The 22,904-nt window shown below is 42.6% G+C and overlaps 2 protein-coding genes across 17 annotated transcripts in view; one reads left to right on the top strand and one right to left on the bottom strand.

Moving 5' to 3' along the window:
• SLC31A1 (solute carrier family 31 member 1) overlaps window positions 1-3,344 on the bottom strand; it is a 34,854-nt gene extending 31,510 nt beyond the window's left edge. Inside the window, exon 1 of one of the 2 annotated variants that reach the window (XM_004004000.4) lies at window positions 3,255-3,344. The gene's annotated coding sequence lies outside the window, so the exon portion shown is untranslated. Of the gene's footprint in view, window positions 1-1,681 lie in introns of both variants that reach the window. The other variant, XM_060408906.1, reaches the window with a different exon arrangement.
• Window positions 3,345-3,667: 323 nt separating this feature from the next.
• Window positions 3,668-22,904, top strand: part of FKBP15 (FKBP prolyl isomerase family member 15) — a 62,084-nt gene continuing 42,847 nt past the window's right edge. For all 15 annotated transcript variants that reach the window (XM_060408895.1, XM_012112964.5, XM_060408896.1 and 12 more), the window contains exons 1-4: window positions 3,668-3,743; window positions 13,634-13,749; window positions 20,932-21,016; window positions 21,789-21,858. In XM_060408895.1, coding sequence (XP_060264878.1) covers window positions 3,691-3,743; window positions 13,634-13,749; window positions 20,932-21,016; window positions 21,789-21,858 — 324 coding nt within the window. In that variant the 5' untranslated portion in view covers window positions 3,668-3,690. The remainder of the gene's footprint in view (window positions 3,744-13,633; window positions 13,750-20,931; window positions 21,017-21,788; window positions 21,859-22,904) is intronic.

Here is a 22,904-nt window from a genome sequence, read left to right on the forward strand (position 1 = left end):
AAGACTCTTGAGAGTCCCTTGGACTGCAAGGAGATCCAACCAGTCCATTCTGAAGGAGATCAGCCCTGGGTGTTCTTTGGAGGGAATGATTCTGAGGCTGAAACTCCAGTACTTTGGCCACCTCATGTGAAGAGTCGACTCATTGGAAAAGACTCTGATGCTGGGAGGGATTGGGGGCAGGAGGAAAAGGGGACAACAGAGGATGAGATGGCTGGATGGCATCACTGACTTGATGGACGTGAGTCTGAGTGAACTCCGGGAGTTGGTGATGGATAGGGAGGCCTGGCGTGCTGCGATTCATGGGGTCACAAAGAGTCGAACACGACTGAGCCACTGAACCGAACTGAAGAGTGCAACTCATCTTAAACTTGGAAAACCTTGGCCTCCTCACTTCCACCTGGAATTCCAATCCCAAACCTACATTCAGTTCATAATCCAAACACCACACTTAAGATCTAACTTGCTTATAATTTTAAACTATTAGTTTTAAAATCATTCACCAGAACAGATTAATATACTATATAGAATTATATAGTACCTGCATATAAACACTGTCATCTCTGTAGCAAAATTGTTGATAATCCTAAAGGAACTGTTAAAATTCATGCTTTCTGATTAATCTTCAGGGGGGTCAATACATTTCACAAATATGTCTAAAAGCTATATACTTAAGCAAAACAAACAAAAATGCTTTATTCAAACTTGAGACAAGGTAGTGCCTATTTACCTTCGTATCCCCAGCAGTACTATTTAATAGATGTCTGGTAGATTTTAGGGAGCCTGGCCCAAGCTCAGAGAGAGTTAGGAGGGCCGGGACAGGAATTCAAGTTTACTGATTCCTAGTCCACTACTCTACTTCAGGAAGACAGTGGCTTTTTTAGGTGCACTCAATCCTGCAGTCCAAAGCCTGGAAGACTGGGCTTCCCTGGTGGTCTAGTGGTTAAGAATCTGCCTGCCAATGCAGGGGACATGGGTTCGATCCCTAGTCTGGGAGGATCCCACATGCCACGGAGAAACTAAGCCCATGTGCCTACTGAGCCTGCACCGTAGAGCCCATGAGCCCCAGCTACTGAAGCCCACACACCTAGAGTCCATGCTCAAAACACGAGAAGCCCCTGCTCTCTGCAACTAGAGAAAGCCCATGTGCAGCAATGAAGACACAGGACAACCAAATATTTTTAAAAAGTAAATAAATCTAAAAAAAAAAAAAAAAAGCCTGGAAGACTGAGGAAGGCTCACCACTGTCTTCTCCTTTCTCCCAGTGCCAATCAGAACCAGCAGCTGTGTCCTACAAGGGCAAACTGGGCATGCGTATTTGGGGTGTCTCGTCACTAAGAAGGCTGATCCGTGATCCAGATTTTAGTTAGGATTCCTGCCTATCTAGAAAGGTAACTTAAACACCCTGGATATCTGATGTTCACCTAAAACTATCACGACATTGTTAATCAGCCATATCCCAATACAAAATTAAAAGGTTTAAAAAAAAATGCTTTACTGAGAAAACACTCCCAACTCAAGAACACAAGATAAGTGCTCATTGGTCCCCTTTAACATTTGTAAAAAGCACTATTCAGATGCTGCAGTGATGGAATGACAATAACCAGTCCTAGGCAGAGGGAGTGGAAAGAGCTGTTACTTATATAGATTATTCTTCCCCTGCACCCAGAGTAGCCAAGCTCACATTCAAAAGACAGCTACCACAAAGGATTCCAGTTCCAGTGCTTAGCCTCCAGTTGCATCATTGCTTTAACACTGTCAGCCTTCGAGGCTTTAACCATCTTAATCTGTAAAATAAACACAGGAAGCAGACAACAGTCCTATCCCTCCGTTTAACAGAGGAATACTTTACGAACAAAAATTAGACCTACATATAATATTTCTAGCTATCCCGTTCCTCCTTTTCCCCCTCCCCTAGAGCTTTAAACAACATTAAAGTCATCTTCGACTGAAAAAAAGAGACTAAGCTACCCAGACAGTTCACAGCTAGTACAGCACTTTTATCTTTCTGGAAGCTACTTAGACAAGGCAAGAGCCATTGCTGGGCTCTCTGGGTCACATGGGGAAAAAACATGCTAAGAGGGTAAATTAAGGAATAAGGAAACAAGGCTGAATTGCACTACTCAGTCTAACAAACGAGTAAACGAGAACCCATTACAGGCAAGAGGGCACAGTGCTCCGTGACACAGGAGACACCAGGAGGAATAAAACTGTCACCGTCCTTGAGTTTACCATTTAATAGAGGCACACAAACTAGAATAAAAGCAGAACAAGCTAAGTGCTAAGAGGCATTAAAACTCTGGGAAGGAGTTACCAACCACTTCACTCCGTATTCATGTTAACAGATTAAAACTTTCAGGTAAGGGACACGTGTTGTCCTAATATGATTGAGATCTGTGTAAAGAAGCTAAGGTGGGACATATTCTGCTTATCCACACCTCCTTCGGCTAAGTTAGGCCTACCCAGAAATTGTTCCAAAAAAAAAAAACCCACCAGGTTAACCAAAGAAATGCTTGTATCAGTTAGAGAGGGTGCAAACTGGAGAGAAGTCGACAACAAATGATGTTGACTTAGATTTGTGACAAGATTAAGCAAATCCAGGCCAAGGTTGGGGCCAGGGATCTTCAGCTTCTGAAATTTCCTCCTCTCCATCACCCGCTCCCAGCTCTCCTGCGTAGGTGGACACTAGGGAAGGAACTTCTCTCCAGAGGTGTGCCCACTCTGTGAGAGTACACAGTACTTAAGGGTTGATAACATTCTTGTTGACCAAGGCAGCTTGCTAAGTCCCTAATCAAGAAACCAGGGATCCAGCCTCAGTCAGCCCTTTACTCTGTGTGACCTCGGACTAGTCATCCAAGTGCTGAGTTCCTGTCTTTCCATATTTGTGAAGTCTGGGATTACGAGGAGACTGGGATTGAATTGGATGACCTCTGAGGTCTTAAAGCTTCTTGACCAGCCAGCACACTGAAGCACTGGACAAACAGCTCGTTGAACAAATAGCGAGGGCGGCCACAGGGAACAGGCAGCAGGGGGATCAGACTCGTTGTATAGGCAGGGAAACGGAGGCACGCAACACCCTGACCCAAGGTCACTCCAGTTATGTCCCAGTGGGGGCTGGGCCGAAAGCTCGGGTCTCCAGACCTCCGGTCCCGGGCCCTTTCTCCTTTCGCGGAGCAGAGTGGCGTGGAGGTCCCTGTCCCGGAGAAGAAAGGACTGTGCTCGTGCCCGGGTTGCGAGAGGAGCAGAAGAGGCCTTACCTTTCCAGATCGAGTCCCGCCACCGGTGCCTCTCTCTCAGATCCTTAATCCGTCACACCTCCAAGACTCTTCAGAAGCCCCTCCACTTCTGACCCTCGCGACGTGTCCGAGACCGCCACCGAAGCGTCGATTCCCGCCCCTACCCCGCCCCCTGACTCGCTGGCCAATCGCCGCCCAGAGTTTCTGAGCGCCTGCCGTTCTCACCGCCTCTGAGGGCAGAAGAAGCTTACGTCACTCATCAGGCCTCGCCCGCCAGGCCCTCTCATTTGCCTTTGCTCCACCTTCTCCACAGCCTAGTCTCCTCCTGGCCCAATAACCATGAGAGAGTTCGCCTTGCCGGAAAGCAGCACGCCGCCGCGGCATTTTACGGCGTCGGCGTTGAAAGTCTCTGGAAACGCTCCGACTTCCTCCCCGAAGCGGGGCGAAAGGCGGCGCGATGTTCGGTGCTGGAGACGAAGACGATACCGACTTCCTCTCGCCTAGCGGCGGGTGAGTGCAGAAGCGTAGGGCAAGAGGGCGTGGCTGAGAGCCTGGCAGATCGGTCGGAGGGGTCTCTCTTTTCAGACCTCTTCCCAACTTCCGGGTCCCGAGACCCTTGCCACATTCCGGTGCTGTTCAGGTCCCGGAATCTGGACAGAACTGAAACTGTGCTGAGTCTGTCCACCCGGATTCTGGACCTGACATCTCCCCTGAAGCGCAGTATGACCACAGGATTGGAACTTTTGTTTTCTGGGTCACAGTTTCTCCTGCTGTGAAATGGGTATGATTGTTGATAAAAATACCTAAGAATTTTTATGAGTCCACCAGTGCCGAGATGAGGCTTTCTCTGCTCCGTGGACAAGACGTTGACCCATCAGAATTGGCCCTGGTGGGTCAGCTTCACCATCCTTCAAGGCCTAGCTCGGATGTCACCTTTTCGGTGCTTTCCCTTCTCCCACAGCCCCAGGCAGAATAAACTGCTTTCTCTTTCTTATCCCCACAACTAGGTGTGTTTACGTTTATCTTTGCACACCGAACCTACTAGATTATAAGCCCTAATAGGACACGGACTGTTCAGGCTGTTCCTGCTGTCCAGTCCTCAGCACAGTACCTGGCACATAGTGACTGCTCTAGAAGGTGCCTGCTGAGTGAATGATAACTGTGAAATTGCTCTCGAAAGCTTAGAGCCCATGTAAGAAACTGCAATTGCTGTCCCCTGTTCCCAGTCTATGTATATATGTACACACACACACACACAGACACACACAGGTTTTCAAGAGTCAGGGCCTTGTCTCTTCCAGTAATCATTTTGACCTTTTCTCTTGTAATGTGTCAGTAGACAGCTTGACTGCCTTCAGACTTGTGAACTGCCAAATTCTGATGTTTGCAGAGCCTTTCTTTGAACATCTGTTTAACTACTTCTGGCCTAGAGGATTCCATGGACTGTATAGAAAGAAAGTGAAATCGCTCAGTCGTGCCCGACTCTTTGCGACCCCATGGATAGTAGTCTGCACCAAGCTCCTCCATCCATGGGATTTTCAAGGCAAGAGTACTGGAGTGGGTTGCCATTTCCTTCTCGAAGGAATCTTCCCAACCCAGGGATCGAACCCAGGTCTCTCACATTGTAGACAGACGCTTTACCGTCTGAGCCAATGGATATATTGAGTTGGCGCAGGGACTGAGAGACTTTCACATTCTTTGAATATCTGTTTAACCATTTAAGAAGGTACCCAGGAATGAGGAAAACACCAGTATACAATCCTACGATCCTTATTCTACTAAATGCTTAGAGGTTACAGAGATGATTAAGCTGCTCTGTGTGCTCTCAGATTGCTTCTAGTCCTGGTGGAGAGTTCAATTGACTTAAAATGGCGCTGGCTCTGTTTTGCTCTTAAATAGGATCTTTTGACTTACACAGAGACTAGTTCTATATTAGCCATTCTAAGTTCTCTTTTCATCCTCACTGCCCTGTTCCACCCCTGCCCTCACTTTGGATGGCCTGCATCCACTTAGTTTCATCTTGAGTTCTTTTGGTTGCTCAGTTATTTTAGAGTTAAGCAATCTTTGGTTCCTTTTTTTCCTACTGCACCCAAAGCATTCACTAATATTTCCACACATCCAGCCTGTTGCTGTTGACTGTGTAGTCAGCCATTTGGGTGAATGTTTTTTTCTTAACAACCTGTTTTTCAAATGGCTGTACCTTTTGAAAGTTTACGAAGTGTGCTTTAGATTCACATTCTTCACTAGGTGGAAGTGTTGGAGGGAAGTTTAATTTTTATTTTATATTGGAGTATAGTTGATTGGCAGTGTTGTCCAGATTCTTTTCCCATATAGGTTATTAAATTAGAATATTAAGTAGAGTTTTGGGCTTCCAACTTTGGTGCAACAAACGCTGCTGACTGAAAATTCCTGAATAGATAATAACAGTCATGTGCTCTTCCCCACATTCCTGGCCTGAGATAAGTTCTTGGTGGCTCAGCGATGCTGCTTTCCTGTCCAGGCTTTTCAAGGTCTTGAGAAGCTAGTTGTAGGCATGAGACTCCACCCCTAAACACAGGCAACAGCTAATTGAATGAGAAAAGGCTTCGAAACAAGGATATACAGAGAACTTTTGAGTTTAAGGTTGAGAATACAGAAGGTTTCACCAGCATTTCCTGATTCAGCTGTTCCTATTCTGGTTCCCTGTAAGGAAGTAGAACACATGACAGTGAGCACTGCAGCTGCTTTTCAGTCCCTCTTGTATATTACTTATAATTTGTAAGTATTCTCCACTGAAAAAGATGCACAACATGAGAGCTGCGAGTTAAGTTTTGTTTGGGGCAAAATGAGGACTGCAGCCTGAGAGGCAGCACCTCAGATAGCTCTGAGAGACTGCTCAAAAGAGGCACTCAGGGAAGGTCAACATATAAGATTTTGGTGAAGGGGGAGTTCAATGCAATCAAGCTTACTTTACAAGAGGTTTTCTGATAGTTGAAAGGATCTGATGTCATCATGAAGGGATTTAGTGCTTTTCTAGATATGAAGAGATGATAAGATTGGGATCATGAAATCAGTTCAGTTCAGTTCAGTTGCTCAGTCTTGCCACATGAACATGTGTGAAAAGATGGTCCAGGATATAAACTGTTACAAGATATATAGGTATGCTATTGAAGACTACCTTCCCAAGAATATCCACCCCTCATTTCTACACTGTCTGACTTCTGGCAAATTTTCCTGTGAATATATCATTGAGTCAGCCATTATGATTAATTAAACCACCAGGAACTAAGACCAGATCCATTTAATTTGTATTCTGTGCAGAATTAGACCTGTTGGTCACCCTACAATGCTGACCTCAGCTATGCCCCCCCAGGGTTCCAGCTGAACAAAGCTCAACTATCAGTGTCTACCTTAGAAAGCCAAATGACTTTCTTCCTAAGGTTCTGTATTACCCCAAAGCATTACTCCAAGTGGGGCAGGATGTATTCGCAATTGCAGTGTCCTTGGAAAGTTTCTAGTTTGGGCCAGGGGATGGCTCTGAAGTAGGATCTACATCAGTTGGAAAGCACAGGTTGATAGTCAACTAGTATGCCCTTCAGTTCAGTTCAGTCGCTCAGTCGTGTCCGGCTCTTTGCGACCCCATGAATCGCAGCACGCCAGGCCTCCCTGTCCATCACCAACTCCCGGAGTTCACTCAGACTCACGTCCATCGAGTCCGTGATGCCATCCAGCCATCTCATCCTCGGTCGTCCCCTTCTCTTCCTGCCCCCAATACCTCCCAGCATCAAAGTTTTTTCCAGTGAGTCAACTCTTTGCATGAGGTGGCCAACGTACTGGAGTTTTAGCTTCAGAATCATTCCCTCCAAAGAAATCCCAGGGCTGATCTCCTTCAGAATGGACTGGTTGGATCTCCTTGCAGTTCAAGGGACTCTCAAGAGTCTTCTCCAACACCACAGTTCAAAAGCATCAGTTCTTCTGGGCTCAGCTTTCTTCACAGTCCCAACTCACATCCATACATGACTACTGAAAAAACCATAGCCTTGACTAGATGGACCTTTGTTGGCAAAGTAATATCTCCGCTTTTCAATATGCTGTCTAGGCTGGTCATAACTTTTCTTCTAAGGAGTAAGGGTCTTTTAATTTCATGGCTGCAGTCACCATCTACAGTGATTTTGGAGCCCCCCAAAATAAAATCTGACACTGTTTCCATTGTTTCCCCATCTATTTCCCATGATGTGATGGGACCAGATGCCATGATCTTTGTTTTCTGAATGTTGAGCTTTAAGCCAACTTTTTCACTCTCCACTTTCACTTTCATCAAGAGGCTTTTCAGTTCCTCTTCACTTTCTGCCATAAGGGTGGTGTCATCTGCATATCTGAGGTTATTGATATTTCTCCTGGCAATCTTGATTCCAGCTTGTGCTTCTTCCAGTCCAGCGTTTCTCATGATGTACTCTGCATAGAAGTTAAATAAGCAGGGTGACAATATACAGCCTTGACGTACTCCTTTTCCTATTTGGAACCTGTCCATTGTTCCATGTCCAGTTCTAACTGTTGCTTCCTGACCTGCATATAGGTTTCTCAAGAGGCAGGTCAGGTGGTCTGTATTCCCATCTCTTTCAGAATTTTCCACAGTTTATTGTGATCCGCACAATCCCATTTCATGGGATCATGAAATCAGTTCCTGAAAATACCCTACTCTCTGAAGACCTGTCCCACCAGATATCCTGGGGCACAGAGTGCCTCAGTCCACCCTGAACTCCCTCAGGAGCTGTTAAAGGTCAATAGCTGCAGCAGCACAGGGTTCAATCTCCGCAGAGGCAGCGGCAAATGCCCTTGTTGTTTCTGGCAGAATACTCTTTGCTAGAGCCAGGTTGTAGTTGATAGTATCTTGACTTCCCTATAGTTCAAAGGGTAAAGAATCTACCTGCAATGAAGGAGATCAGGGTTCGGTCCCTGGGTAGGGAAGACCCTCTGGAGAAGGGAATGGCAATCCACTCCAGTATTCTTGTTTGGAGAATCCCATGGGCAGAGAAGCCTGGCGGGCTGCAGTCCGTGAGGTTGCAAAGAGTCAGACATGACTGAGCAACTAGCGCATGCATGCATGACTTAAATGCGTGACTTCCTTGATTCTATTTAAGATAGTCAAGCCTAAAAGAAGTGGGAGTATTGGTGCCTAGGATGGCTGTCTAGATGATTAATAATTTGTGTTCCAGTTTTTCAGTCCTCTTGGTCCATGGTTAAGCTAGAAGTAATAAAGTAATAATCAGGATGCTTTTTTGGGGGGTCTTGGCCCTTTCTCCACTTTGAGACTGAAATGAAGAAATATGTGAATGTCTACCAGGTGTATGGTACTTGGCTTCAGCTGACAAAGATAGGAATAAGGCACAGTTGCTGCCACTGGAAAACTTCCAGTTTAGTAATGGAATGCAACAGTCCAGTAATAATAATCGAAAAGCATTTTTAGGGAGCCAGTAATATATACTTGTGTTTTAGATTACGTAAAAGTTATATGTAGACAAGTCTGATTAGCATAGTAATTATAAATCCCCATTGTAGAAGTAGAAAAAGGAAATTTAGAACTGATCATCAGAAAGCATTTTTAAGTTCTATAAAAGATACGGAAATGCCTCGATTCTGAAGTTGTTTCTGCCCCCAGTTAGGAATGTGACTTTGAAGTCACTCACTTCCCATCCTTGGCTCTCCACACCCCAGTCTATTAAATAATGGGGTTGTTCTCAGTGATCTTTGAGACTTCTCCCCGTCTTGTAGCTTTGTATTTATGCTGATATCAGTTCATAGTTCCTGATCAGCTTGTTCATTGATCAAGCATGTTTTCTTCCTTCTAGGGGTCTCTGAGTTGAACTGACATTTTTAAGGTAATAGGATGTGTACACCTGTGTATAAAACATATTGTGTACTTACTCTGTGCCAGGTACTATACTAAGTACGACATATGCAATATCATATTTAATTTCTCTCTACTACTCTCTGAGGCAGTTTTTACTATTAATCTCATTTTGCAAATAATGCTCAGAGAGGTAGCTTGTTCATGGTCAAACAGCTAAAAAGTAGAAGAACCTGCATTTGAAATCAGGCAAGCAGGTTTCATATGCCTGACTACCCATATGCCTTCTTATTATAATAGAAGTAAATGTTTGATACAACAGTTTGGAAAAGAAGTACTTTAACAATAAAAAGAATCCCCATTTGTTAAAATATATTGATATATCCTAAATGTGTATATTTCTGTTTTTGAATGAGAAAAGAAAAGGAATATAAAACTAAGGTTAGATAAGGACTTTGATACCTAAATGCATTGGCATTTACTTTTTAAATGTGACTAATGCTGTAATGACTTTTCCTATGAATTATAAACTTAGAGACTGAAGTCCAGAGTTAGCAAACTCACTCTTGCTGAAGTAATTAGGGGGATATGTACATTTGGGACTTCCCTGGTGGCTCAGACGGTACAGCGTCTGCCTACAATGCGGGAGACCCGGGTTCAATCCCTGGGTTGGGAAGATCTCCTGGAGAAGGAAATGGCAACCCACTCCAGTACTCTTGCCTGGAAAATTCCATGGACGGAGGAGCCTGGGCTACAGTCCATGGGGTAGCAAAGAGTCGGATACGACTGAGCAACTTCAATGTCGATGTCAATGTACATTTGAGAACACTTTAGAAGTAGAAAATGTAATAATTTAGAAAAAAAACCTGTGCCCCTTGTCTGTGTAGAGTTCATTTTAAAAATTAATAGAAAATGGCTTTAATCTGAAAGATAATTGGGTTAACCTGACTTTTGGATTGACCTGCAGTCATCAGTTGGCTGGCCTTTAGGGCATCTATGGAGCATAGTTTACCTATAATACTCTTGTCTTTCTGTTGAAAAAAAAATCTGCAAAATTAAAACAGTAAAGTCAGTACTCATAGTTTACTGAAGCTAACAAGGACATTCACGATTTGTGCATAATCTGTTAATCTTAACAAGGTTTTAAGCTTTGCAAATTTTTCGCAGAGTTAAAGGCATTGCTCAACTCTCCTAGGATCTTAAAATTCTTTTAGGGAACCTGCTCTGATTGCCCTAGGTAAAAGGAGATCTCTTGGTCTTCTTGAAATTTCATTAGCATTTGTTGAGATCTTAATGTGGAGTAGGCCAGCACTGCTGTCTATGTTTGTAATCTCATTGAAACCTCTTAGTCCATTAAAGTAGGCATTGCTGGCCCTATTTACAGGAAACTCACAGTATACTCACTACCTTGAGAAAACAAGGTATTAATATCATATTAAATTTATTTTGTAAAATCTAGTATGTATTATACATTAAAATTATCTATGGGAAATAGCCAAAAAAAGTTGTTGGGAAGCGTCAATATTTACTTTATCTAAACTAAAGATGGCTTTGGAGAAGTGGAGCTCAGCTAAATAAGACTTTGAGTCACTTATTGAGCCTGTTACATACCAGACCATAGGGAAAATATAGTTTAGTCACTAAGTTATGTTGGACTCTTTTGCAACCCCAAGGACTATAGCCCACCAGGCTTCTCTGTCCCTGGAATTTCCCAGGCAAGAATACTGGAGTGGGTAGCCATTTCCTTCTCCTGCAATGCAGGAGGATTCTTTACCACTGAGCCACCTAGGAAACCCATACAGTCAAGTAGTGATCATAATCAATAATCGATTACCATGTTAGATGATAAACAGCTGAATAACTTTTATTAATCTCTATGTTTACTCCATAGTGTGTTAACATGATCTGTATGTTATACTCCATATAACAGCCACTTGCTATATATCTCATGTTATAGGTTACAGTTATATAGTGTGTATCTAATTCCCTTGTTACAGTATACAAGTTGCTTGAAAACAGAACCCAGTTTTGCTCACTGGTGTATATGTAGCACTTAACATAGGGTATGGTGCGTATTTCTTGAATGAATGAAGTACAGAGTTCTCTGGGAGCCTGTAGGAAGATCAGCTAACCTTGTCTTTGAGATTAAGGAGCAGCTTCTAGGGGAAGAATGTTTCAGACAGAGAGAATAGCATATCCAAAGACTGGAGATTAGAAAGATTGTGCCTTATATGAGAAATTAAAAGTTCCACTGTATAACAGTAGCCTACATTTGAACCTGAGACTGTTATCCTTAGAAAGTCCTGCTTACAAGGTTGACCCTTTGCTGGCAGATGGGAACTTGATTGACAGCCACAGTTTGCCACAGTGATATAAAGCTTTCCACAAATGATAAGAGCAGCTTACTCTGCCTCAACTGTTTGTGCAAATGATATGGATTATACTGAACCTTGTTTTTCTTCTTGAGCGTCCCTTGGACTGCAAGAAGATCCAACCAGTTCATCCTAAAGGCAATCAGTCCTGGGTGTTCATTGGAAGGACTGATGTTGAAGCTGAAACTCCAGTACTTTGGCCACCTCATGCGAAGAGTTGACTCATTGGAAAAGACCCTAATGCTGGGAAGGATTGGGGGCAGGAGGAGAAGGGGACGACAGAGGATGAGATGGCTGGATGGCATCACCGACTTGATGGATATGGGTTTGGGTAGACTCTGAGAGTTGGTGATGGACAGGGAGGCCTGTCGTGCTGTGATTCATGGGGTCGCAAAGAGTCAGACATGACTGAGCTACTGAACTGAACTGAACTGAACTGTCTTCTGGGAGTCTAGATTTTTTTTTTTTTTAATGTTTCTAGCAGCTTTATCCATAATTGCCAACACTGAGAGTCAAGAATTTTGGTACATGTTAGAAGGTTTCTATGTGACTGTTGCTCTCTAGTCGCTAAGTTGTGTCCAGCCTTTACAACCCCATGGACTGTAGCCCACCAGGCTCCTCTGGCCTTGGAATTTCCCAGACAAGAATACTGGAATGGGTTGCCATTTCCTTCTCCAGGGCATCTTCCCAACCTAGGGATCAAACCTCTGTCTCTTGTGTTAGCAGGCAGATTCTTTTTCGCTGAGCCACAAGGAAGCACCTTGTGTGTGACTGGCCCACAATAAAAAACCTTGGGCACTGAGTGTCTAGTGACCTTTCCTGACAGGCCACACTCAGACGTTATTACAACTTATTGGTGGAGGAATTTAACATGTCCTGTATCACTCCACTGGGAGAGGACTCTTGGAAGTTTGTTCCTGGTTTCCTTTGGACTTTGCTCCAGTGCACCTTTTCCCTTTGCTCATTTTGCTGTGTATCCTTTTGTTTTAATAGATCCTAGCCCTGAGTATAATATTATATATATTATGCTATAACTATGTGTTAAGCCCAGCAAGTCCTTCTAGCAAATCACTGAGCCTGAAGGTGGTCTTAAGGACCCTGACACAAAATGTCATTCAGGGAGAAGAAGCACAAGAGTAAATACAGGTTTTATGGGGCAGTGGACATTGGAAAATACAAGCTTTGGTTTGGACATGTTGCATTTGTCTTCCCTGTGGAATATCTGTGTTGTCTGGCATTCAGAAGAAATTTTGTGCTAGAAATACTGATTTGAGCATCATCAGCATTTGGATAGCACTGATATCAAGGTAAATAAATTAGATTGCCAAAGGAGAGAATGAATCTTGGAGCATGGATGCTTAAAGGTTGGACAGTGGTAGAAGAGAACAAGGAGTTAAATGAGCCAGAGAGATGGAAAGACAATAAGAGAGGGATCCCATTAACATTTGTTGACCTCTTATTTGGGTCAGCCCCTCTTCCCACCCTTGCAGATATCCCCACAGAAGTCAAAAGAAGAGTTTGTTTAAAGAAGAACAAATTAGTTGACAGTGTAAAAAGGCAGGATGAAAGCCAAATAAGATAAAGATAAACAAACTGTTCATTAACAAAGAGATTGTTGGTGACTTTAGTAAGAGCAGTTTCAGTGGAATAGCTGGGGCATAAGATTCATCATAAAAGAATCATTCTGCCATGAAGGATGGAATCCTAGATGGGATTATGTTTGATGGAGTAAGCTTATAATACAGTTTTTTTTTAAAGGTGACAATATTATTTTTCTTTCTTTTTTTATTTTGAAAGCTCAGAGCCCTAACCACTGTACCACCAGGAATTCCCTGTAATATAACTTTACTTCAGTGTAATAAACTAGTAAAAACTAGGAAACTATGACTTGCTAAAGGTAAGAATGTACAGTTTGAAGAGGACACCTGGGCTAATCCCCTTAATTTACAGATGAAGAAACGGAGGCCCAGAAAAGAGAGACGCCTTGACCAGAGTCCTGTGGAGGGGCAAGGCCGTTTGGTGCTGCCCAGATCAGAAATACAATCTTGATTTCAAAGATACTTAGCTGCTGCTTCTGATATCGAGTGGTGGGATATATAGTCGAGGAGGGATTTGTTCAAGGGTGGAGCATGAGCAGCATTTGTAATAATCCCAGGTTTGAAATGTGTCAAATGAAAGGTCGTTTTCATTTTCTGCAACAGTACCAGATTGGCCTCTCTTTTTGGACTGGATCAGGCAGCTGCTGGCCATGGAAATGAGTTCTTCCAGTACACAGCTCCAAAGCAACCCAAGAAAGGCCAGGGAACAGCACCAACCGGTAAGTTAAGAGGTTAGGATTGACCTCCGACAGGCTAGTTGGAACATTAAACAGCCTTCCAAAAGTGTCATGCCAGGTCACCCATCCTTGATCAGCTTGGCCAGGCTCACCACCAGTGAGGCACAGACTGCTCTGAGCTCTCAGATTCTTTTTGGTGGCTAGGTAGTATGCTCATGTTTGGAATCTGATGGAGGAAGGTCACAGGTAAGCCCTTCTGCTCCAGGTGGAAACCACTCTCCAAAACTCTGCCCAAGGCACTCTAAGTAGGCACTGTCCAGTGTTTTGACAAGAAGGAAGAGCTAGCTGCCTTTCACATCCTTCACCTGGATAGGTTAGATATATGCTAACAGTGAATTTTTCCCAACTAGACAGTGATGCTCAATGCTGTATCACCTGTACCTTTCATCATGATGAACACAAGAAATAAGGAATGAACATTTGTTGAATAAAAAGAGAGAAGAAGAGTCTAATATTTTTTAAATGCCTGCCACATGTCTGGTCTCAGGTGCTTTACCTGGATTGTCTGATTTAACAATTCTGTGAAATAGGTGAGACTGCCACCATTTTAGAGGCTCAGAGAGGTTTGGGGGCATAGTTAAGGTCAAAACCAGTAAGTGACAGAATTGAAATTTGAACTCTGATCTGACTTACTCCAAAACTTTTCTGCCCTCCTCTGCACTTTGCTGTATTTGTGTAAGAGTCTGAAGAGGAGTGAGGGACTGATAGACACAGCCCAGGAACGTCCCTGGTGGTCCAGTGATGAATAAGAGTGCGCTTGCCAATGTGAGGAACACAAGTTCGATCCCAGGTCTGGGAAGATCCCACATGTGGCAGAGCAACTAAGCCCCCGCACCGCAGCTACTGAGCCTGTGTGCTGCAGCCGCTGAAGCCTGCGTGCCTGCAGCCCGTGCTCCGCAACAAGAGAAGCCACCGCAAGGTGCCTGTGAGGAGCCCGCACGCCGCAGCTAGAGAGCAGTCCCCACTCACCGCAACTAGAAAAAGCCCAGGTATAGCAATGAAGGCCCAGTGTGGCCAAAACAGACAAGTGAATGAGTAAATGAAAGGAATAGCCCAGAGCAGAACAAGTGGTAAGAGACGTTATATTAAATTTTTGTTGGATGAAAGAGGGAAGTATTGAGTGTCTTTTATGTGCTAGGCACAGTGCTGACACTGAGGGTGCTGTTAGGATATTTAGAGTTGAATCCTTGCAGCAAATACTGTGTGGCTTGTAGTCCAAAATATTCACTGTTTGGCCCTTTACATACAGTGTTTGCAGACCCCTGCTCCAAGTCTTACCTGTCACTTTTGACAGCTTTGTCGTGAATTATGGGTCCTATTCTCCAAGCCATAATCTGGCCAGATTTCTAGTAGGCTGTGCTTTTTACATTTCCTCTGGCACATCTTTTCATTAGCAGTGTGCTTGTGACTCAGTTTATGGTGATTGAGTTAATGGATGTGGATAAAAACAAATACCCTCAGTCCCTACCCAGTGAAGTAACTTGGTTTTTTTAAATTAGAAAACAACAACTATGAATTTGTTATGCTTTTAAAGGGGAAATTATAGAGGTATTTAAAATGAAAAATTAACTATATTGTCTTATGTAGGCATTCACAAATAAAAACTAGTAATGCAGGAGATGCTCTCTGTTCAAGGAGCATTTATGTAGCAAGTCATTGTAGAGAAGGAGGTGGCTGCAGCATAGCTCTTCAGTCTCTTCAGAGACCTATAGAAACAGAGAAACTAGATAAAATAGACAAACTTATAGATAATGCTTACAATAAAACCAATTGAAAAGAGATCTTCATGAACCTCCCAAGTATAAGCAGGTGTGGACCCAGTTTGCATGGTGTCAACATTTGCATGGGAGAAAACCAGGAAGCAATGGAATAATATCTGCCTCTGAGAGTGAGAGAACCCCAAAGTAGCCAACAGATGTTCATGAGAAATACGGCAGGTCAAGCTGGAACTGCAAGGCATTTTGCCTGTTTTAATTGGCTGAGTAAAGGGGTTGATGATGGGGACTAGAAGAACTGGAGCATTCTTGCTTCTATGAACTTTTGAGACTCACCCTCTATGATGACCTTCTCAGAGAGGTCCCCACCCCAAGAGGAACCTGCTGGGAGTGGAATTAAAATTGAGGAGGTTAAGGGTTTTAGAAGTGAAGGTTAGGGACTTCCCTGGTGGTCCAGTGGCTAAGACCTGGTGCTCTCATGCCGAGGGCCTGGGTTAGATCCTTGGGCAGGGAACTAGATCCCACAAGCCGCAACTGAAGAGTCCAAGTGCAGCAGCTAGGACCCAGTACAGCCAAATAAATACATTTAAAAAAAAGAGCAAGCAAAGGAGAGAAGATTCAGATAAAAGTAGGGCTAGAACAGAATCAGGAAGCAGGCAGAAGCCCCCCTGCTTTTTTGAATCCTCACAGCAGAGGAGTGAGTTCCATGAAGTTAGGAAAGCCACCTTGAACCACTCTTTTGTCTAAAAGTTCGGAAAAGCAAATTTCACATAAAAATAAACAATAGAAAAGTATCAAGCTCCATGCAGTTATTACAAGAGCAAGGAGCAGAATAATATCTCTATAACATGAGCTCTATTCTGTGAGAATGTTTCAACTGCAGCCACCTATTACCATTAAGAAAATAACATAAAGACATGAAATGGGAACATAAATGAGAATTTTAAAATCCCGGAAGTAGGTGACAGGACTCAGGCAAGAATTAGAGATATCAGAAAAATTATTTCGGAAATGAAGGCTAAACTAGAAGGAACACAGTTTGAGTACACACAACAGGTTACGCCTTAAGGGAAATAGGAGGCTGGTAAGAGGACATTTTTAAACTAAAAAATTTAAGAGATAAAATATTTTCAAAGGAAAGTGAAAAACTTTGCTGGAGAAAAAGATTTCAAATCACATATTAAAAGCAGTCCTTATGAGCAGGGAATTAAACAATCTGTACAATCCTGATTTCAGAGATGAAGAAATGCTTAGCCAATGAGAAGATCCCATGATTGTGACATCTGACTTGCTTATCCCTCTAGCAACTCCATGAACAGCCTTGCATTTTCAGGATGATAGGTAGGGAGATGAGAGCCTTGAGGAGACAGTAATTTTTTTTCTCAGTGTTAACTGCGACCTGAGTTTCTCTTTTTCTTGGTCATTTACTACTTCTCCGGAGAGAAGTTTTATATTCTATAGCGTCACATACATACAACTGGAAAGTACTGTTGTCAGTTTTTACAAAATAATAAGGAGAATAAGAACACCACAGACTAGGAAAATAAGCCAACAATCTAAAATAGGCAATACATCAAAATCAAACAAAATAAACGGCCAATACAAATCTATATAAAATGTTGAATTTCTGCTTCCCTGTAATCAATAAATGGTAATGAAAACAACCGTGAGATGGCATTCCCCTTTCCCTAAATGCCCCCCATCCCATTGATAAAGATTGAGAAAGCTCATCTCCTCTTGTTGGCAAGGATGCAAAGCTGGCATATTCATACTGCTAGTGGTATTTGTTTTGGAGATTCTTTTGAAGAGTATAAGGAAATGTGTATACTAAGTGAGAAAAGGAAATTGCCAAGTCATATCATTAATGTTTTTTAGAAAAGATGAAAAAGCTGACAAGTTTATGTATATAGAAACAGGGCTAGGAATAAATACATCATACTATTGATGTTTATTTTTCAATGGTGAGATTATAGATTGTTTTTATTTTCTTTCTGTGTTTCTGAATTTACCAGGTTTTCTACAGTATACATGTACTCTATATAAACTTTTATAAACATATAAAAATATGTCAATACTGTTAATAAAATTCAGCTGATTAAATTTTAAAGATCTTATTGGCTATATTCAGCAGTTCATGAATTGAGTGGCATGAGATGGTAAAGCGTCTGCCTGCAATGCAGGAGGCCCGGGTTCGATCCCTGGGTAACGCTGAAGAAACTGAAGTTGAACGGTTTTATGAAGACCTACAAGATCTTTTAGAACTAACACCAAAAAGAGATGTCCTTTTCATTATAGGGGACTGGAATGCAAAAGTAGGAAGTCAAGAAACACCTGGAGTAACAGGCAAATTTGGCCTTGGAATGCCGAATGAAGCAGGACAAAGACTAATAGAGTTTTGCCAAGAAAATGCACTGGTCATAGCAAACACCCTCTTCCAACAACACAAGAGAAGACTCTACACATGGACATCACCAGATGGTCAACACCAAAATCAGATTGATTATATTCTTTGCAGCCAAAGATGGAGAAGCTCTATACAGTCAGCAAAAACAAGACCAGGAGCTGACTGTGGCTCAGATCATGAACTCCTTATTGCCAAATTCAGACTCAAATTGAAGAAAGTACGGAAAACCACTAGACCATTCAGGTATGACCTAAATAAAATCTCTTATGATTATACAGTAGAAGTGAGAAATAGATTTAAGGGTCTAGATCTGATAGATAGAGGGCCTGATGAACTATGGAATGAGGTTCGTGACATTGTATAGGAGTCAGGGATCAAGACCATCCCCATGGAAAAGAAATGCAAAAAAGCAAAATGGCTGTCTGAGGAGGCCTTACAAATAGCTGTGAAAAGAAGAGAAGTGAAAAGCAAAGGAGAAAAGGAAAGATATAAGCATCTGAACGCAGAGTTCCAAAGAATAGCAAGAAGAGATACGAAAGCCTTCTTCAGTGATCAATGCAAAGAAATAGAGGAAAACAACAGAATGGGAAAGACTAGAGATCTCTTCAAGAAAATCAGAGACAAAAAGGGAACATTTCATGCAAAGATGGGCTCGATAAAGGACAGAAATGGTCTGGACCTAACAGAAGCAGAAAATATTAAGAAGAGGTGGCAAGAATACACGGAAGAACTGTACAAAAAAGATCTTCACAACCCAGATAAGCATGATGGTGTGATCACTAATCTAGAGCCAGACATCTTGGAATGTGAAGTCAAGTGGGCCTTAGAAAGCATCACTATGAACAAAGCTAGTGGAGGTGATGGCATTCCAGTAGAGCTGTTTCAAATCCTGAAAGATGATGCTGTGAAAGTGCTGCACTCAATATGCCAGCAAGTTTGGAAAACTCAGCAGTGGCCACAGGACTGGAAAAGGTCAGTTTTCATTCCAATCCCAAAGAAAGGCAATGCCAAAGAATGCTCAAACTACCGCACAATTGCACTCATCTCACTTGAGCTAGTAAAGTAATGCTCAAAATTCTCCAAGACAGACTTCAGCAATACGTGAACCGTGAACTCCCTGATGTTCAAGCTGGTTTTAGAAAAGGCAGAGGAACCAGAGATCAAATTGCCAACATCCGCTGGATCATGGAAAAACCTCTATTTCTGCTTTATTGACTATGCCAAAGCCTTTGACTGTGTAGATCACAATAAACTATGGAAAATTCTGAAAGAAATGGGAATACAGACCACCTGACCTGCCTCTTGAGAAATCTGTATGCAGGTCAGGAAGCAACAGTTAGAACTGGACATGGAACAACAGACTGGTTCCACATAGGAAAAGGAGTCCGTCAAGGCTGTATATTGTCACCCTGCTTATTTAACTTCTATGCAGAATACATCATGAGAAACGCTGGACTGGAAGAAACACAAGCTGGAATCAAGATTGCTGGGAGAAATATCAATAACCTCAGATATGCAGATGACACCACCCTTATGGCAGAAAGTGAAGAGGAGCTAAAAAGCCTCTTGATGAAGGTGAAAGAGGAGACTGAAAAAGTTGGCTTGAAGCTCAACATTCAGAAAATGGAGATCATGGCATCTGGTCCCATCACTTCATGGGAAATAGATGGGGACACAGTAGAAACAGTGTCAGACTTTATTTTGGTGGGGGGCTCCAAAATCACTGCAGATGGTGACTGCAGCCATGAAATTAAAAGATGCTTACTCCTTGGAAGGAAAGTTATGACCAACCTAGATAGTATATTCAAAAGCAGAGACATTACTTTGCTGACTAAGGTCCGCCTAGTCAAGGCTATGGTTTTTCCTGTGGTCATGTATGGATGTGAGAGTTGGACTGTGAAGAAGGCTGAGTGCCGAAGAATTGATGCTTTTGAACTGTGGTGTTGGAGAAGACTCTTGAGAGTCCCTTGGACTGCAAGGAGATCCAGCCAGTCCATTCTGAAGGAGATCAACCCTGGAATTTCTTTGGAAGGAATGATGCTAAAGCTGAAGCTCCAGTACTCTGGACACCTCATGAGAAGAGTTGACTCATTGGAAAAGACTCTGATGCTAGAAGAGATTGGGGGCAGGAGGAGAAAGGGACGACCGAGAATGAGATAGCTGAATGGCATCACGGACTTGATGGATGTGAGTCTGAGTGAACTCCGGGAGATGGTGATGGACATGGAGGCCTGGCGTGCTGCAATTCATGGGGTCGCAGAGAGTCGGACACGACTGAGCAACTGAACTGTACTGAACTGATCAGATCATTCCTGATTGGTTTAAGATTCCATTTCTTGAAGCGCCAAAACTGTGATTACGTTGAATCTCTGTTTAGTGGATTGGAGCTTAAGCTCAGTGATTCCATTTTGGGCCTGTTGTCTTTTTTTTAAACAACAACGAAAAGAATCAAATGAGGAGTCTTTTGAAAATAAGTTCTTAGCTGCTATGTCCATGCCTGTGTTCTCACTGTTCCATCAGTGCGTTCCTTTGGTGGGTGTGCATATATGATTTACTCTAAATGTACTAAGTTAAATGTTAGTGTTGCTTTACTACTGCGAAAGTAAAGTTATGAATATAATCTCAGTATCAAAAATTTTCAACTCTGAAGGTAAAGGAAGGGGAAACAACTTCATTTTTACTAATTATCACTGTCAACATATTGAAAGGAGAAAAGAAAGTAATGGAACATAATCTTGCTTTCTAGACAGTGCTGCTTGTCCAGCCCAAGGGTTTGTTTGGAATGGAGCCAGAATCCTGAGCGCTAGTCCTAGGCTTGCTACTGTCACCATGTAAGGTACTTGGGGCCTAGAGGCTCAATCTCTTCATCCCCAGCCATAACCACAGGGGCCCTTTTGTGGATCAGATGAGGACAAAGGTTGTAAAAGCATTGTGACATCAACTATAAGGTTAAAGAAGAATTTTGAAGCTGCTTTAATGGTTAAAAATCAGTTTCAAGCAAGAAATGAATGACAACTGTTGTTTTCTCCTTCATCTCTTCATCAGGGAATCAGGGGACACCAAAAACAGCGCCCACCACGACAGGCACTTCCACAGTGTTGGTTGCCACAGCAGTCCATGCCTATCGTTAGTAAGTAGCTGAGAAGGACCGCTTTCTGAAGTTGCTTGGGGCTGCGGGATAAGCTCCTGTCTTTTCACAATAGGCCTCTCTCTTCATTGCAAAATGGCTACTCAGTCCTGCCGTAGACAAAGTATTAGTAATGCTTTTAATGTTTCAGTTGGGCAGTTCTGTACACAAAATTTTGAAGAGCCATTACCTTGTGTACTCTCTCTAGGAAGTGCTTATACCCTCAGCAGCAGCCTTTTTAAAAGTTCAGAGAAAGATCATGAACAGTAGATGTTTAAAGAGTAAAGAAGTTGTGTCAGAGGTTTAAATTATAAACTGTTGTCTGCCCTTTCTAGAGGCTGAATGACTAGATTCCCCACTTCTATAGTTCTTTTTAACAGTTACTTGACTTCCCTGGTGGCTTAGACGGTAAAGCGTCTGTCTACAATGTGGGAGACCCGGGTTCGATCCCTGGGTCGGGAAGATCCCCTGGAGAAGGAAATGGCAATCCACTCCAGGACTGTTGCCTGGAAAATCCCATGGACAGAGGAGCCTGGTAGGCTACAGCCCATGGGGTTGCAAAGAGTCGGACACGACTGAGCGACTTTACCTTTACCTTACCTTTACCTTACCTTTACCTTACCTTTACCTTTCATCTAATAAAGTCCACGCATTACAGTTGGTTACTATGTTTCTTAAATCTCTTTCATTCTCCCTTTGGGAGATATATAATGTCTGAAAGCTGGATCTACTGATTTGAAGGAAATGTTAATACCTGTTTTTCTTTCTTCTGTAGCACAAATGGTCAATATGTAAAGCAGGGCAAATTTGGTGCTGCAGTCCTGGGAAATCACACAACCAGAGAGGTGAGCATGCCCCCTTGTCTCATGTATATTCAGGTGTCCCAAATCATACCAATGAACTGGTTTTTATGGGGACTTGGCTTATATATCAGAGGATTAGAATGATTGTACTTAATATGAATTTTTAATGTTAGGTGTATAATGATATTTATAGTCACGTTTTGCTTACTGTTGTGCATTAAAACAAATTCAACCACTCAAATTCCTTAAGTTTGACCTTTGTGATATGGATCTAGCTTAAGAATTTGTAGAATCTTAGAGTCATTCATTTACCAAGGACATTCTTTTGTTAGGTAATGAGCAACGCTTAGAGTATGACCACTGTTTATCTTTTTTTTGTGTGTGTGTGTGTATATCTTTTTGGTGAGTTGGACAGTTTATCACACAGCAAAATACTGATTTGAGTCAAAAAGATGTGATTAGAAGCCCAGAGACTGATTTCCTTGTGTAGATTATGTTCAATTCAATTCAGTTCAGTCGCTCAGTCTTGTCAGTTTGTGACCCCATGGACTGTAGCACGCCAGGCCTACCTCTCTATCACGAACTCCCAGAGCGTACCCAAACTCATGTCCATTGAGTCGGTGATCCAACCATCTCATCCTCTGTCGTCCCCTTCTCCTCCCGACTTCAATCTTTCCCAGCATCAGGGTCTTTTCCGAGGAGTCAGTTCTTTGCATCAGGTGGCCAGGGTAGATTGTATCTAGCTTCAAATTCTTCTCCAGAAGGTTTTGAAGATTGTTAAAATACACATAGCAAACAATAGAATTTCAGAGGTCCAGATAACATGCAGTCCACATACCTCAGAAATTCTGAGTCGCTGAGAGAGAAGATTACCTGTTCAGGGTAGCTGAAGTAATAGACAACACTCATGTATATGAAAAACAAAAAGCTTAATTTTGGAAATATACAAAACACGTGTGAAAACAGTGGGACTAGAATATCAGACACCCACATGTCCATTACTGAAGTCTGACAGTTATTAATCTTTTTCATCTCAACTCCAACCTGTCTTCCTGTTCTCCTGCTCAGATCATTTTGGATAAATCTCC

This window comes from Ovis aries, chromosome 2 (genome assembly GCF_016772045.2).
Source record: "Ovis aries strain OAR_USU_Benz2616 breed Rambouillet chromosome 2, ARS-UI_Ramb_v3.0, whole genome shotgun sequence".
NCBI classification, from domain to species: Eukaryota; Metazoa; Chordata; class Mammalia; order Artiodactyla; family Bovidae; genus Ovis; species Ovis aries.